This window comes from Ursus arctos, unplaced genomic scaffold (genome assembly GCF_023065955.2).
Source record: "Ursus arctos isolate Adak ecotype North America unplaced genomic scaffold, UrsArc2.0 scaffold_15, whole genome shotgun sequence".
Taxonomy (NCBI): Eukaryota; Metazoa; Chordata; class Mammalia; order Carnivora; family Ursidae; genus Ursus; species Ursus arctos.
In genome coordinates, this window is record NW_026622819.1 from 40,711,556 (window position 1) to 40,726,845 (window position 15,290).

The 15,290-nt window shown below is 51.6% G+C and overlaps 1 protein-coding gene across 8 annotated transcripts in view; it reads left to right on the forward strand.

Moving 5' to 3' along the window:
* The first annotated feature begins 10,686 nt into the window (after nt 1-10,686).
* TCOF1 (treacle ribosome biogenesis factor 1) overlaps nt 10,687-15,290 on the forward strand; it is a 38,098-nt gene continuing 33,494 nt past the window's right edge. For 4 of the 8 annotated variants that reach the window (XM_026510764.4, XM_026510765.4, XM_026510767.4 and 1 more), the window contains exons 1-2: nt 10,708-10,896; nt 13,300-13,355. In XM_026510764.4, the coding sequence (XP_026366549.2) occupies nt 10,789-10,896; nt 13,300-13,355 (164 nt within the window). In that variant the 5' untranslated portion in view covers nt 10,708-10,788. Of the gene's footprint in view, nt 10,897-13,299; nt 13,356-15,290 lie in introns of all 8 variants that reach the window. The other 4 variants (XM_057312258.1, XM_057312259.1, XM_057312261.1 and 1 more) reach the window with 2 other exon arrangements.

The following is a 15,290-nucleotide window of genomic DNA, read 5'->3' on the forward strand; positions in this document are numbered from 1 at the left end:
CACTAACCCATCCGTTCTTCAAATATTCACTCCTGCCCGTTATATTCTAGGTCCTAAATTTGGGACAGAGAAGATAGGGTGGGGAAAAAAATAAGCAAAGTTTACCAAAATGTGTATAATGTGCTACTCTCGATGTTACATAAATGCATATATGTATAGACCCTCCAATAACATTGCTTCCTCCTGGGAAGCTGGGTAGAAGGGTGGGAAGCTGGGAGACTTTTCTCCACGTCCTTTCTGTACCTTTCTAGTTTGCACATCATGCATGCGTATTGCCTACTCCAGAAATAAGTTTTAGTTGTAAACAACACTCTTGACCGCCACCCCAGTGCTCTGGTCACTTGAGCAGGCTGACCTCTCTGTGATGGTGGGAGGGGTGGTGGAGTGAGTTAGGGTCAGCAGAGTGAAGAGTAAGCATCTTTTGGCCTTCCTGTCCCTGGGCTCCATGGTCTTGTCCAAATGACTGCTCACCCCAGAGGGCTCTGCCCATCCCTCCCTCCCCGCCAGGCTTGATCCTGCCCTAACAGGGCGCTGTGCCCAGGATGAATTGCTGGGAGGCAATGGGGTACCCCCCTGCTGTGGCCTCAAGAGACCTGTTTGTGTGGGCTGGCACGTGGTCACATGAGTGAGAGTGACCGGCATGTGTGCCCTTTGCTTTCCCCAAATATTTTCCTTGGAGCCATCAGATGCTCTCCCAAGCCTGCTACCGTGGATAATTGGCTGTCAGCTGCATACTCCCACCTCTCCTGCAAGATCAGGAATGCGACTCCATGCCCGTCCCTCCGGAGTCACCTAACATGGGCTCAGGACCCAGGGCCCGAGTAGGAAGGGAGGGGTGATAAGGCCAGGTTCCACACATTCGGTTCCTCCAGACACCTAGCCACGTTCTGAGATGTAGTCAGATTTGAAGAGAATGTATCTACCCCTTTGGACCAGATAACATTGGGACCTCCATGCTAGATGGGCCTCAGATGACAGCCTCTCTGGAGACTCTTGTCAGTGAGTCCTCCCCGCCTTCTGCCACGGCCCTCCTCCTTCCAGCCTCGCAGCATCCCTGCAGCTCAAGACTGTCCCTATTTCCTGTTTCACGAGGGAGGAAGCTGGCAGCCAGAGGTGAAATAACTTACTCCCAAGTTCATCTCGCTCGTAACTCTCTCAGGAAGGCTTCAGTCCAAGCTGGCCCAGTTCGGGAGCCCATTCTCTTCCCGGTCCAGCACCAGGCCTCCTACGGAGGGCGCTATGCGGGCAAAATGGCCTCTGCTAACCACGTACTGCAGAAGCCCAGGCTGTAGAGGGAGAGATTGCCACGGTAATTATATTAAAATGTAAAATCCTTGTGCATCAAAAGACTCCATAAATAAAGTGCGAAGACAGGCCACCGACTGGCAGGTTGTAGCAGCACCGGGCCCCGCAAATCAGGAAGAACGACACAGACAGCCCACTGGAGACATGGGCCAGAGATACAAAGGCAATTCACAGGAGAGGAAACACAAGCGAGCAGACAAATGATGAAAACGTTTCAGCCCCACTGATCAGAGACATACAAATTAAAAACACCAATGAGAGGCATTTGGCCCCCATCAGAGCGGCATAAATTCCAAAGTCTGACAAGTGCCAGCGTGAGTCTGGATGGGGAGCGACAGAAGCCGGCCAGCCCTTCAGATGCAGGCAGGCGATGGTGGGCCGACCGGAAGAAGCTCACGCACCCGGCGACCCCTCCCCAGGCACACGCGGGAGACTTGTGCAAGGACCTTCGTGGCAGTGAGGCTCAGATCGTGAAAAACTGCAACGAGCTCGAATGCCCATCAACGGGAGAATAGATAAAGAAATCGAAGCACACAGTTACAACGAAATGGATTGGGGTAGTGGTAACGTCTGCACTGAGCTCAGCACATAATGCAGATAAATTTCAAACAAAATGTTGAAAGGAAACAAGCAAGTTGCAGAAGGCTATGTGCAATATTCTATCACTGACAAAAACTTTAAAAATCTGCAGCGCAATACTTTATATGTTTTATGGATGTATACATATATAGCATAAACATAAAAATATGTACCAGAAAGATCCACGCCAACCTCAGGGAACACGGTGGTGACTGTCTCTGGGCAGGAGGGAGGGGAAGAGGCTGAGAGGCTGCTACTTCATTTGTGATGTTTTATTTCACAACCTGGATCCTGGGACATAGAAGCTGTATATATGTGTCCCTGTATTTTTCATATGTCGAATGTTTAATTTTTTTAAAAGGGAGCCAGACAATGGCTCCGAGGTCAATGGTCTCCCGGGTCACTGATCACTGTTAGAAAATTCCATCTGGAATTTATCCCCTAGTCATGGCTCCTAATTCTGTTCCTTGAGGATCCCGTGTGATTGTGCAGGCTGGCAAGTGCAGAGAGGAGGCTGCTTCTCCCAGCCACCCCCTCCATCGCCACCCCCTCCGCCCCTCGCCACCCCAGTCTTTAAAGCAGATGGCTGTTCACACAGCATGTTCTTTTCTGTGGAAAGTCCTTGAGAAGCCCAGACGCAAAGGAGGCTCAAAGAAATCCCACCACATTTGTCGGTGGAGTTCTCTCTGCTAACCACGGACTAGGCTCAACAAGGGGTGCTCAGTGAGAAGCACCGAGCTGGGTGTCAGGACATCTGCTGTTGATATGCTGGGTGACTCTGGGTTACCGGCAAACCTCTCTGAGCCTCGGTCTCAACACAGGAACACTGATGAAACTGTGTGGTCCAATGTGGTGGTTCCCGACCTAGAAGCATCAGAGTTGACTGGCGAGATTTTTGAAGTGTTGTTGCCGGGGCTCCGTAATCAGAACTGCCTGAGGTGGGGCCCTGGAATTGCATTTCTATTGAATTGCCAGGTGATTTCAACAATGCGCGGGCAAGTTTGGGGATCGGACGGTCATTCCAGGTTGGACATTCACGTATGTCAGAAAATTCTGTCCACGTCGCCTTATTTTCTCTCCCCACCCCCAGTGCCTTCCTGCATCTTTGTTAATCATCACCCTGAATAGTTGATGCCAAGCAGGGTGCTGGGTGAGAATGAGGGAGCAGATGAGCTTCCAGAATGCGGCCCCTCTCAGCCTCCCACTCCTTAGTAACCGCAGGGAAGCTGAGAAAGAAGGCGGGAGGAGGGGCAGGCACTTGCACCCCTCCACAGGTGGAGGAGGGTCTGGTGGTGGGGACATGGCCCATCTGCTGAATTCCTACCCCTCTGCTCCAAGGCCCAGTGCCCTAGCTCCTGGAGGCAGCACCTTTCTCCCCGCCCCCATCCTTGCCAAGGGTAGGAATCACCACAAATCACAGCATTCTAGAACATCAAAGGCAGACCGATGTTTTCTCGATGGAAGCCATTCACCACCGTCTTACCACCTGTACTATTATTTAATTGCTACTTTCTTTTACATTGACTCACTGGTTTTTTTACTTGAATGCCTACTTTAGCCCCATTCTAAGCAATAATATCTGTGAAATAACAGGTTTGATGTGCTAGTTATTTTTTGTCTAATACACATTAAAATAAATACATAATGATTTCCATTTGAAAATGTCCATCTATTTATCTCCTTAAGTCACTTTGTGCGTCACCACGCTTTCAGAAACACGGAGCTGGTCCAACCCTCTCCATTTACAGAGACGCAAACTGAGGCACAGACCGAGGGGGGCCTGCCACAGGCCACGCCACCGGGTGGAACCCTGTATTCCCACAGTGCGTCCACACTGGAGATGGGGGGGGCACACCAAAGGGCCTGTGGCCGGCCTCGGTACCCTGGTGACCATGACCTTTAGGGAGACCTTTCCTTGGTGGTGCACTGCCCCCTCCTGGTGGGCCCTTCTGCAATGCGGCTCCTGCTGGAAGGAGCGGGCCGGAGGAGAGGGCCTCCTTGCAGAGCAGAGGCGACCGCGCTCAGGTAAGAAGCCGAGCCAGTCAGGGAAGGCGCCACTGAAGAGGTGCTATTTGCACTTGGATCTGAAGCGTGACCAGACAGGGCTGAGTTTGAATGAATGCCTGTAGGAAGCTGTGATTTGTTCTCCTGGTCGGTGGTTGACCTCTCCGAGGAGGTTTGATAAGCCCGGGACAGAAGTCATGCCAAAGGCAGTGTGGAGAACCGACAGGGGAGGAGAGAGTGGGGCAAGACACAGCCGGAGGGAAGGGAGGTCTGAAGCGGGGCAGGGCCTACCTCAGCCTCAAACCGGCTGGGACCTCACCAAGCCGATTCCCACCTCTCCTCTGGGCCCGGTTCCTTATCAGTGAGAAGAGAGAGCCAGGCTCCATGCTCTCCAAGGACACTTCCAGCTCTGAGAAATAAAAACCATGTAAATAGGAAATTATGCTGATGAAGTTGTGAATTGCTACACCCTTTTGGCAGTTAATCCGGCTTTAGCTATTAAAATAAACCAGAGCATCCCCTCTGGCCCACTTTCATTCCATTCTACAAAAATTAAAGCTCCAGTCCGTAAGGATGTTATTTGCCAGGGCGATGAGAACATTGCATTAGCCGGAAAAGTAAAAGTAAATAACCTGTCCCATGTTATCTCCCACCTCTGTCTGTCAGTGGGAGTCCCCCCCTCCCTGCCCCCCCCTGCAGCTGGCCTCCATCCAAACTCTGCCCCTCACCCCGTAGCTCAAAGCTTACAGCCTGGGGCCTTACCTCTCTGAGACTCAAATTCTCCTCTACGAACGGGGCAGAGAACCCCGGTGACATGCTCCATAGGGGGCTCGGAGGGCTAAGCCCGCAAGTGCTGGTTTGCGTCGCAGCACAGCGCCGGCTCAGGGCAGGTGAGCTGCCACTCAGAAGGCTGCGGCAGATCCCAGTGTCTGCAGAAATGGCTCAGATCTGTCACTCGGTGAAAAAAGTGAGTTGCAGGGTTGTGTGTTTGTGTGATCCCCTTTTGTAGAAAAGAAAAGAGAGATGAAAACGGGAAATAGGGCAGGAGGATTAAAACCTTACAAAACCTTATGCAGAGTGTCTGTGTCTGTCTGAGCCCCGAGGCAGGATGTGGAGGGACCTGACACCAGGCCCTCAGGGATTGTTGGGGGTGGAGGTTGGGGGGCAGGTGGTGCTGGAGGGTGGGGAAGTGAGCTGGGAGTGGATGACCTGGAGGGAAGGACTAGCTTTATCTCTCGACATCCCTGAATTGTTTGACTCCTGACTTCAGTAATCACTTTTAAACCTTCTGTAAATCTTTAAAATCTCCACTGAGATTGAAAAAAAAAAAGACAGCGAGAAATTGTCATCCCAGGAGAGAGAAGGAGGCTGTGGGAAACCTACAGGCCCAAGTGACTTGGCCCCTGGAGAACCCATTGTTACAGTCGATGAAGGGGCCATCTTTGGGTTCTGGGGGCAAAGGCAGCCTTCCCAGATGGGCCCCTCTCTTGAAAGTTCCAATGCCAAAAGGGCCTTTGCCCAACCTCTCCAACCAGTAGAAATGTTGCGGATCAGAGAGGTCAAGGGACTGGCCCAAGGTCACACAGCAGAGCCTGGCCAAAAAGGCAGCTTCCTGACTCCTGGCTCAGTAACCTCTCCCCTGTATCGTGCTACCTTCCAACGCTGCACAGGAGCCATCCTGCTGGGAAAAGAAGGGTATGGTGTTCCACCTGCTTAGCTTCTTTCCCCTCTGCTGACAGTCCCTCCTTCATTCATTTCCTGAGCGCCCTCACTGTGCCCTGCTTGAGAATTCAAGATGACTAAGGCATGCGGCTTCCCCGAGAGGCAATCACAGTCGAGTGGTCTGGAAGCTTCTGGCTTCTACCACTAACAAAGACATCTTTTTCTCACTGGTAAAAAAAAAAAAAAAAAAAAAGCTCTGAGGCTATTTTTTTTTTAATGCACTGTTTTGTTTGCTGCTGTCTTAATTGTTGCCATGTTATATTTTATCAGTTTAATGTTTTAATTTTGTGCTTGGGCCCTGAGGCAATTCAGTGAAGGGTATGATTTAGAAAATCAAGGAAATAAAAAATTGTCCACAGAAGAGGCAGACTCCTAGGAGCCAAGGACAAAGCCTAAGTGCCTAAAATGAATTTTATTAAGAACAAAACAAAAACAAACAACCTGTTACCAGACAGAAGGTATTAGACCATCCTGGTTTTGTTTTGTTTTTTAATTTAATATCAGCTTCTTCCTTTCTCCCAAGGTCGGCCACAGACTCATGACCCAGTACCCTCTCCATTAACTTCTAGAAGCTTCCACATGTCTGCTTCCAAGTTTGTACCCACAACGTGTGCCCTGCCCGCTCTGCCCTCCTTTCTTCCTCAGGAGACAGGCTATAACCACCCTTGCATTTGCCAATATTTGTTGACGGGGGCTGGGGATAACACGGCCAACAAGACAACCCCAAATCTGCCCTCGGGAAACATATCCTACTAAAGCGTTAATCTCAACAAGGGTGATAATACCCCACGGGGGCGAAAATTAGTTCTTGGGGGGGTGGAAAAAAGCTTCGATTTACCCAAAGATTTGTATGCTCCTCAGACCTATCTCAGTCAGTGGCCCATCCAGCCCCACAATCAGGAACCTGGGCATTGCCATCAACTGGAGTCGCCAACTGTCTTCCAGCTCAGGCTGCTGGTTATCAAGTTCATGGTGGCCCAGTCCCGGAGGCTTTACTCTCTCCCTGAAAATTGACTCCATCTGTCTCCACTTCCCTCCCTGCCCAGTGAGATCCCAGAGCCCAGACACTGAGCATCTCTCTTGCCAACTCTTTAGACCCTTGTGCCTCTTTTCCTCACCCCTCTGGCAAAACCCGAGGCCTCTAGATAAACCCCACTAAGGACTTTCCCCCTGGCTTGCATCGGGGTAGGTGAGCTACAAAGGGGGAAATCTCTCAGTGGGACGGGACAGGACACGCGTCCGTTAACAATCACCAGCCTCAACTGAGTTGTCGACGCTATCAGGCAATTGGGGATTTAGTGGGCAAGTTTGCTTCCCAAGTCGGAATGCTCATTCTCCTCCTTCCTCCAGACTCTTCACCACCTCTTCCTCGCTCTCAGCAGAGGACCTTGCCTCCCACTTTGCAGAAAAAATAGAAGCTCGAGATGAAATCTCCCTTAACATCCCACTACAAACCTACATCGACATCTGCACCCGGCCTCTCTTTGTTCCTTCTTTTGGTTCTAGAGAAGTCATCCCTCCTCCTCTCTGAGACCAACCCCTCCACCCACATGCCTGATCCCATTCCCTCCTGCATATGCTCCCAAACATCACTTGCTGATTATCTCCCCTGTTCCCTACACCCCTAATTAAGATCTCTCCCCTTGATCTGCCTTTAAACAAACCCAGCTCTCTTGCACCTTATAACACACCTCCCCCAGCACACGCACCGACCCTGTCACACTGTCTCTCTCCTCCCCTTTGCACAGAAACTTCTCCAAAGACCCACTGCCTCCTTCATCCCTCCTTCACTCATCGGACCACTGCCACCTGACCTTCTCCATCACTCCACGGAAGTAGCACTCCCTGAAGCCACAACAGTCGCCACAGCTGTCATTAAACCAAAGCTCACAGTCCTGTCCTCATCCCATCTGACTTCTCAGAGCATTCCCCATGGGCTCGCCCCACTTTCTTGAAACTCGTCCCCTGCCTTCCTTCCCTACACCCACCCTCCTGGGTTTTCTCCTACCTCTCTGTTGGCTTGCGAGGCACGTCCTCCTCTGCGCAGCCCGACCCCGTGGGTACGCCTCAGGGCTTCCTCCCGGGCCACCTTCTCTCCTCTGTCCGCATTCTGCTCCCTAGACAACCGGCCGGCAGCTACAGCCTCAATTATCATCTCTCTTCTGACAACTTCCCATCTTCATGTGGGTCCAAACCCAGGCCGCCAACTGCCTACCCAACACCTACACTCCATGTCTCAAAGGCATTTCAAGCTTCACCTGGCTAAAGTGGAACTTAGGCTTTTCATGGCCCCCTCACCACCCTCCCCTCCCCCATCTGCCCCCATCCCTGTCCTCTCCAGGCTTCCCTTTTTCAGGGAAAGTCGCTGCCTGCCAGGCTGCAGAGAAACCTCACAGTTCATCCTGATGCTCCCTCTGCCTTGCCCTCCATTCCAACACATCTTTATGACGATTTTACTTCCTGACAACTCTGGAATCTTCCACCACTCTCCCCCTCCGCTGCCACCAGCATTGCCCCATTATATTCTCCCTGGATGCCTGCCTGCGCTCCTAACCCTCACTTGTTTTCTGGCATGGATGCATCCACACCCTACTCCACTCTCCACTGGGCATTCACATAGGTCCCATTAAAATGAAAAATCATCCTGTCCTTCTTGGGCCTACACTGTCAGTGGCTTCCTATCATGCTTACGATGAAAAGAAAGATTCGTTAATGTGAAATCTGCCTGTGCCCACCCTCCCTCCACATTCCCCAATCTCCCTGCTCTCCCCCTTAACCCTGCTACCAAGGCCTTTTCTGGCCTCTTCTCTCAGCTGCACCTTCTGCCTCAGGCCCTTTGCACAGGTTCTTCCTTATGCCCAGGAGTCCCCCCTCCCCATCCTCATCTACACATAGTTCAGATTTCCTTACAAATATCACTTCCTCGGGATGCCTGGGTGGCTCAGTCCCTTAAGCGTCTGCCTCCGTTTGGCTCGGGTCATGATCCCAGGGTCCTGGGATCCAATCCCACATCGGGCTCCTTGCTCAGCGGGGAGCCTGCTTCTCCCTCTGCCTCTGCTGCTCCCCCTGCTTGTGCTCTCTCTCTCTCTCTGACAAATAAATAAAATCTTAAAAAAAAAAACAAAACCAAAACACTTCCTCAGGGAATCCTTCCCTAATCCCCAAGAAAGGATAAATCCCTCCTTCCTGTTAAATGCTTTCACAATAATGGCTAACATACATCTAGCCACAGCACTATTGTTAGAAGCTCTTCTGAGCATTTCTGCTTAGAACTCAGTTACTCCTCATGACAACCCTATGAGGTAGATATTAAATTATCTCTATTTTACAGATGGAGAAGCTGAGGCACAGAGAAGTTATGTCACTTACCCAAGGTTCCCCAGTTAACAAGAAGCAAAGCCAGAATTTGAACCTTAGCTGTGTGACTCCCACAGTGTTTACTGTTCCTTAAGAAAACTCTATTCTGGGGCGCCTGGGTGGCTCAGTCGTCAAGCGTCAGCCTTTGGCTCAGGGCATGATCCCGGAGTTCTGGGATCAAGCCCTGCATCAGGCTCCTCCGCTGGGAGCCTGCCTCTTCCTCTCCCATTCCCCCTGCTTGTGTTCCCTCTCTCACTGACTCTCTCTCTGTCAAATAAAAAATAAAAATTAAAAAAAAAAAACACCAAAAAACTCTATTCTTTTCCTCTCTGCATGGACTCACTGTTTGTAACGAAGTGTTCAAGCATGTGTCTCCCCCTTTGGAATCTAGGCTCTGTTGGGATGGAGACTACTTCATCCCAATAGTAGGTACTCAATAAATATTTTACTAAATGGCTGAATGCAGATTACTCTCTTCCTTCTTCCTCACTCACTACATTCAGTCACCTGGTCGTATCCCTGTTTCTTCCTGGAACAGTAGTTCCTAACTTTAGGAGGTTCAGTTGTGTGCTTATGCACGTCCTAAAATCGGTTTGAAAACGTCATGTGTCTGTACGCATTCAACATTTTCTACAGCAAAGTCTAGGTGGTTCATGCTATCTTCAGTTTCTCAATGGGTCCATGAAGTTAAAAAGAGCTGATTCAAATATTCCCCAGCCTACCTCATCCTCTCCCTGCCAACCTCCCCTCAACAAGTACAACAGCCTCACAATCTAGTTTTGTTCTCTACAAATCCATCCTCCACATTTTGGTGATAGCAATCTCTTACAAACACAAACCCAGGTCACCCTCCCACAGAAAACCAGTCAGAGATTATCTATCACCCTTGGAACAAAGTGCAAGCTCTGCTCAGCGGGAGAGGCTGCTGTCGGGCCTGTTCCCTTCTCCATCCTCCTGTGTCCTTACTCATCCCCTCTTCCCCGCAACTGCAGCCCATCAGCACAGACTGGGTTCTGTGTGTGGGCTTCCCAGCCTGTACCAGGGTGGTTTCTCCTGACTGTATACAGGCAGTGCCCTCTGCCTGGAGTGCCAGTCCTCTCTTCTGCACCTAGAAATTCCTACTCCATCTTTAAGCCTCAAATTAGATGTGTCTTGGGGGTTAGGGCCCCTTCTCCTGGCTCCCATAGGCTGCCCCTGTCCCGGATAATGCACTCAAGGCATTGACCCACAGTTGCTTGGTTACCGAATCTCCCTGTGAGCTTTGAAGGTAGCCACCATTTCTTATCCATCTTTTTATCCCTCCATTCTAGGCGAGCATGAGCCTGAAGTATGGTGCTCAAAAACGATTTATGCAATGAATGAATGATGACAAATACATGGGTCCTAAAAACTCTGTGAAGTGAATAAATGAGCGAGTAACTGGAAGTTCGGGATCAGAGAGATGCAGATTAAGATGTTCAGTGATGAGTAAAACCCTATCGCAGACGTCACAGCAAACATGGAAGACAAACGCCTGCAGTGGGCAAGTCTGGAGATTTTAAGAGGGAGTCGTTCATCATAAGGCTAGGAGGCGGGTCTAGGTCTGACCACGCCCTCCCCCGCCAATGGGAGGCTTCGTTATCCCCCAAGCCTCTGCCCCTTTCACCCTCCGGGGCGGGGCCGGCCACTCCAGGAACTAAGACTACATTTCCCGGCGCGCTGCGCGCCGCGGGCAAAAAAGGAGCCGGAAGTGGGGCGCGCGAGGTCTAAGGGCACGAGGGAAGTGGCGGGCGGGGACTGAGGGGGGCGTGCAGGTGAGCGGACGGGCCGGGTTTCGCCGGCATGGCCGAGGCCAGGAAACGCCGGGAGTTGCTCCCCCTGATCTACCAGCATCTGTTGCAGGCAGGCTATGTGCGCGCGGCGCGGGAAGTGAAGGAGCAGAGTGGCCAGGTAAGCGTGTGCGGGCCGTGTGCTAGGGCCGCGTGCAGGATTTGGAGACCGACCGCCTGCGCCCCCTCCCCTAGCGGCCTGGCGGGCGCCCAGGGCCGGACCGTCCCTGCGGTGCTCTGGGAGGCGGCCAGGGGTAGTGAAGGAGCCGCAGCCTCTGCCCCCCTGCGGCTCCCTGTCCTTCTGGGCCTCAGTTTCCTCAGCCGTGCAGTGGGCGGGCCGGGATGTGAGATCGGACGCGCACGGCTTTGTAATTCCCGCGGCCCTCACCTCCACCCCCTTCCTGGTGGTGGCGGTTTAAAGTTTCCGAGTTTCCGAAGTCTCGGGCCACGTGGCTCAGCGCGGCCCCGGAGGGCGAGAGGGTTGTTAAGAGCCTGAGGGGTGAATTGCGACGAGACCCCGGGAAGGGTGAGGAGGCGAAAGAGACCGCCGCGGGAAGGGGCTTGTGGCCTCGTCCTTGAGGTGAAGCTCAGGCCCTCGTCCCTCCCTACTGAGTCAGACAGCTTTAGAATGCGAGCTTGTGGTGGAGTCATTGCTTACTTCATTCATTTTCTTCAGCAACTCACTCCGGCGCTCAGGGTGCTCGTGATAGAATGTTGAGCACTGTCCCTCAGGCTTCCTAGGGTTTACATTCTAAATCTAGTAGGCGAGGTGGACATAAATCAAAGAATCACAGAAGTAACTGTACGCTTAACACATTAGGCACAGGGTGATAAGACAGGGATGGCAAATTGCCCGTGTGTCAGGGATATCCAGGACTGCTTTCCCGGCGAAGTGGATGTTGATTTGAGACCTGGGAGGAGGGAGGTGGATATTCCAGGCAGAAGTGCAAACGTCCTGTGGTGGGAGGGAACTTGTTGCATTTGTACTGGCCTCTGGAAAGTCCATTGTGGCTGAAGTGTGGAGTACAGGGTGACAGAGGGGGTAGGGAGCTGGCTAGAGCCTTCCTGTAATTAGTTTGGTCTTCATCTGAAGAACAGTGGTAAGCCACGGGAAGGTTTTAAGCTATTAAACTGAATATTGACCTGATTAGTCATCCCTTTGGCTGTGGTGTAGGCTCTGGTCCTGCTGCTTGCTCCCAGGATCTCCCTAGAGGGTGATGGACCCTAAGACATTATCCGAGCTTTTCTCAACCCTCTCTAGACCTTGATTGCCTTCTTACTCCATTTAGATTACTTAACAGGTAAGTGGGGTGAGAGACAGTACCCATCTTCATGGGGGCATTTGCCTAGGCCAAAGTATCCTGTCCTTGTGGAACATACATTGGAGCAGGAGCAGACAGATGACAAATACTTAAAAAAAAGTTAATGATGTAGCGTATTAGGTGATCATAGGTGTTAGCTATAAAAATAAGGCAGGCAAGGAGGATAAGGAATATCAGGGTTCAGTTATAAGTGGGGTGATCAGGAAGCCCCACTGAGAAGGTGACATTTCATCTGACATTTCACCTCTGAGAAGGCAGAGACCTTAAGGAAGTGAGGGCGTGAGCTACATAGTTAGCAGGAGGGAGCATTCCAGGTAGAAAGAATAGCAACACATTTGAGCGCCAGTGAGGAAGCAAGTGTGGCTGGGGCAGAGCAGAGTGAAGTCGACAGTTGGAGTCTGTGTGTTATCAGTCATGTGCTGGGCACGGACTAGAATATCTTGTTCAGGCCTGATAGCATCCTGCTAGGTGGGTGCTCTTAGCCCCGTGTTATAAAGAAGGAACCTGAAGTTTGAAGAGGTGAAGAGATTAGCCCAGCAGTTAACAGAGGAGCTCTGCCTGACTCCAGATGCAGCCTCTTGGCCATTCTGCCCAGATCCCTGATGCTGCCCTCACCTCGCATTGCTCACTCGACCTCCCTGGAGCACTTGACACCCTGGGTTCTTGACATGTACAGAGTGGGCCATCCGGCCTTGGTTCCAAAGGGCTGGATTCCACCCGGTTCCCTCTGCTTCTACCAAGGGACTGGCACCATTTGGTTCTAGTCTCTTCCTAGTGGATAAGTGGACCGCGGTTATGCCACCTGGACGCCTTGGATATCTGAGCTGTAGTTCATATTGCCCTGGGGAGATTGACCCACCTGGCCTTTCAAAGACTTTTGAAAGGTCAGGGGTGGAAAAAACTCTGTCTTGTGGCCTCTAAGCGTGGAGAGTGCAAGGGAGGTTGGGGACTGCTAGACAAATGCTGGAACATTCTAACTCCAGTTTCTCAAAGGTACCTCTGACTAACACGTTGTCTTAAAAGGTTTTAGCTGGAAGTACTTGCCCTGCTTGTCTCTGGAAGGTTTGAGTGGTACTGACAGGGCCAAACAGACATATTTCCCAGAGCAAACAGTCTCCCGTGAGGTCATGGAGAGTTAGGCCCAAGGAGAACCCATATTGTGCTGGGGGATTAATTGCTGCTTTCTCTTTACTTCTCTGCAGAAAAGTTTCCTGACTCAGCCTGTAACCCTTATGGACATCTATACTCACTGGCAACAGTAAGTCTGACGGGGCTGAAAGAGTGGAGTAGGGACACCCCAGGCCATCAGCTTGAAATAAGCTAGGATTCTAATCAGGTCTGCGATCTGTCTGCATAGCCCACTGTGGACATAGGCATCGCCCCTGAGAAGCCAGGTCACAGGTGTGGGTGTCTGATAGTGAGAGAGGACATTGAGAGCTGTGGTCAGTGCTTCCACGGACCATAGCTTCTCAGCAGCTTGTTATTCAGTCAACAAACGTTTATTGAAACAAACGTTTAGCACCTACCCGCTAAATGCCAGCTCCTGTTCTAAGTATGGAGATAACTGTCGTGAGTGAGACAGACATGGTTCCTTCTTTCCTGGAGCTGACCTTGGAGTCAGGGAGGTAGGCATGCCTCAAAGACTGAAACAAATAAATGTTAAATTAAAATGGTAGTAATGACTATGAAAAAAGACCTGGTATCAAAACCCCATAAACGGGTTAGCTGGGCCTCATTTGGGGGTTTAGGGGAGATTTCCCTGTGGTGACCTTTTGTGTGAGGGCTGCAGTAGAGGAGGGAACTAGGCAGTAGGTCTGGAGAGGCAGGTAGAGTGGGCCTGGCAGAAGGAACTGCTGGTGCTTGAGGCCTGTAGCTGCAGCCACAGGACAGAGGAGGCTGGCCGGCTGGCAGGGTCCACCCCATGCAAGGCCTCATCATCCATGGTGAGAAGTTGTGTCTTTGCCCTAAGAGCAATGAAAGCTGTGAAAGGGTGAAGTAGAGAGTGGTGAGATCACTCTGCAGGATGGCGTGGCTGGTTGGGGCTTTGGACACCATCATCCAGGCAAGAGCTGATGGGGCTTGAGACAGGAATAACGGGGTGGGGGGGGAGGTAGAGAGTCAGATGGTCAATTCCAGGAATATTAGGGGACGAGACCCAGAGCTGTGGATGGTCTGGAGGGGTGGGCTCATTGACTTCCAGGTGCCTGGCTTGTGCTCTTGTGTGGACGGTGGGCCTGAGCGTGGAGCAAGAAGCAAGCCCAATTTGGAGGGAGAGATGGAGGGAAGTGTCTGTGAAACATGCAGAAACAAGGAAAGGGGGGATAATCCAAGGGCATATCAACAGAGGAATGGTTTGAGAGGGAGGGAGGGGATAATCATTCTCCCTGAACTGGCCTGACCACAGTCATCCAGGGGAGTGAAGGACGTGCAGTCATGTTCCATGAGGAATGATTAGAAAACACTGAACTGTCCAGGATGGACAAGAGGTGGCAAAGGGGCGGGTGATGCGTCTGCACATCTCAGAGGACAAAGGGAGTGGGCCGTTCTCTAGGGCTCTGAGAGACTGAAGTGGGACCCAGATGTACCACTTTGGGGAGACAGGCTTCAGCTTCTGAATATAAGCACTTGGTCATCAGAGCTATCCAAAAATGAGGTAGACTACAGTTCCCTGTCACCGGAGGGGTGTAAGCAAAGGCGAGAATGGTGTGGAAGCGATCCCAGCTTCCAGCAGAGAGCTAAGGTCTGTGAAGGCCCTGTCAGCTCTCAGTTCTCAGCTTTCCTCTGCTGTAAGGTAAGGTCAGAGTGCAGTGCACACCCCGCACTTCCTCTCCCTCACCCTCTTCAGTGTGCCCAGGTGTCTGGCACTTCCTTCCCTAGAGAACCGCCTCAGTGAGCCCCTTCCTTGTCACTGGTCCCTTCTGTGGGTGAGGGGTACTGAATGGAACGTGGACCTCACCCCCACCAGAGGCAGCCTAGTCTAACGGTTCTCAGCAAAGTTCAAACCCAACAACCAGCTTTATGACCTTGGGCAAACTTGGTTTCCTTGAGTCTGCGTCTTCACCTGTAAAATGTAGTAATAGTAGATAAGGTGCTAAACCTGACCTTCGGAGGCGTCCCCCCTCCGCCCACATTTATTAAGCAGCAGCTACTATGAGCCAGAACAGTTCTTGATGTACCTGGAACCAACCAGAGA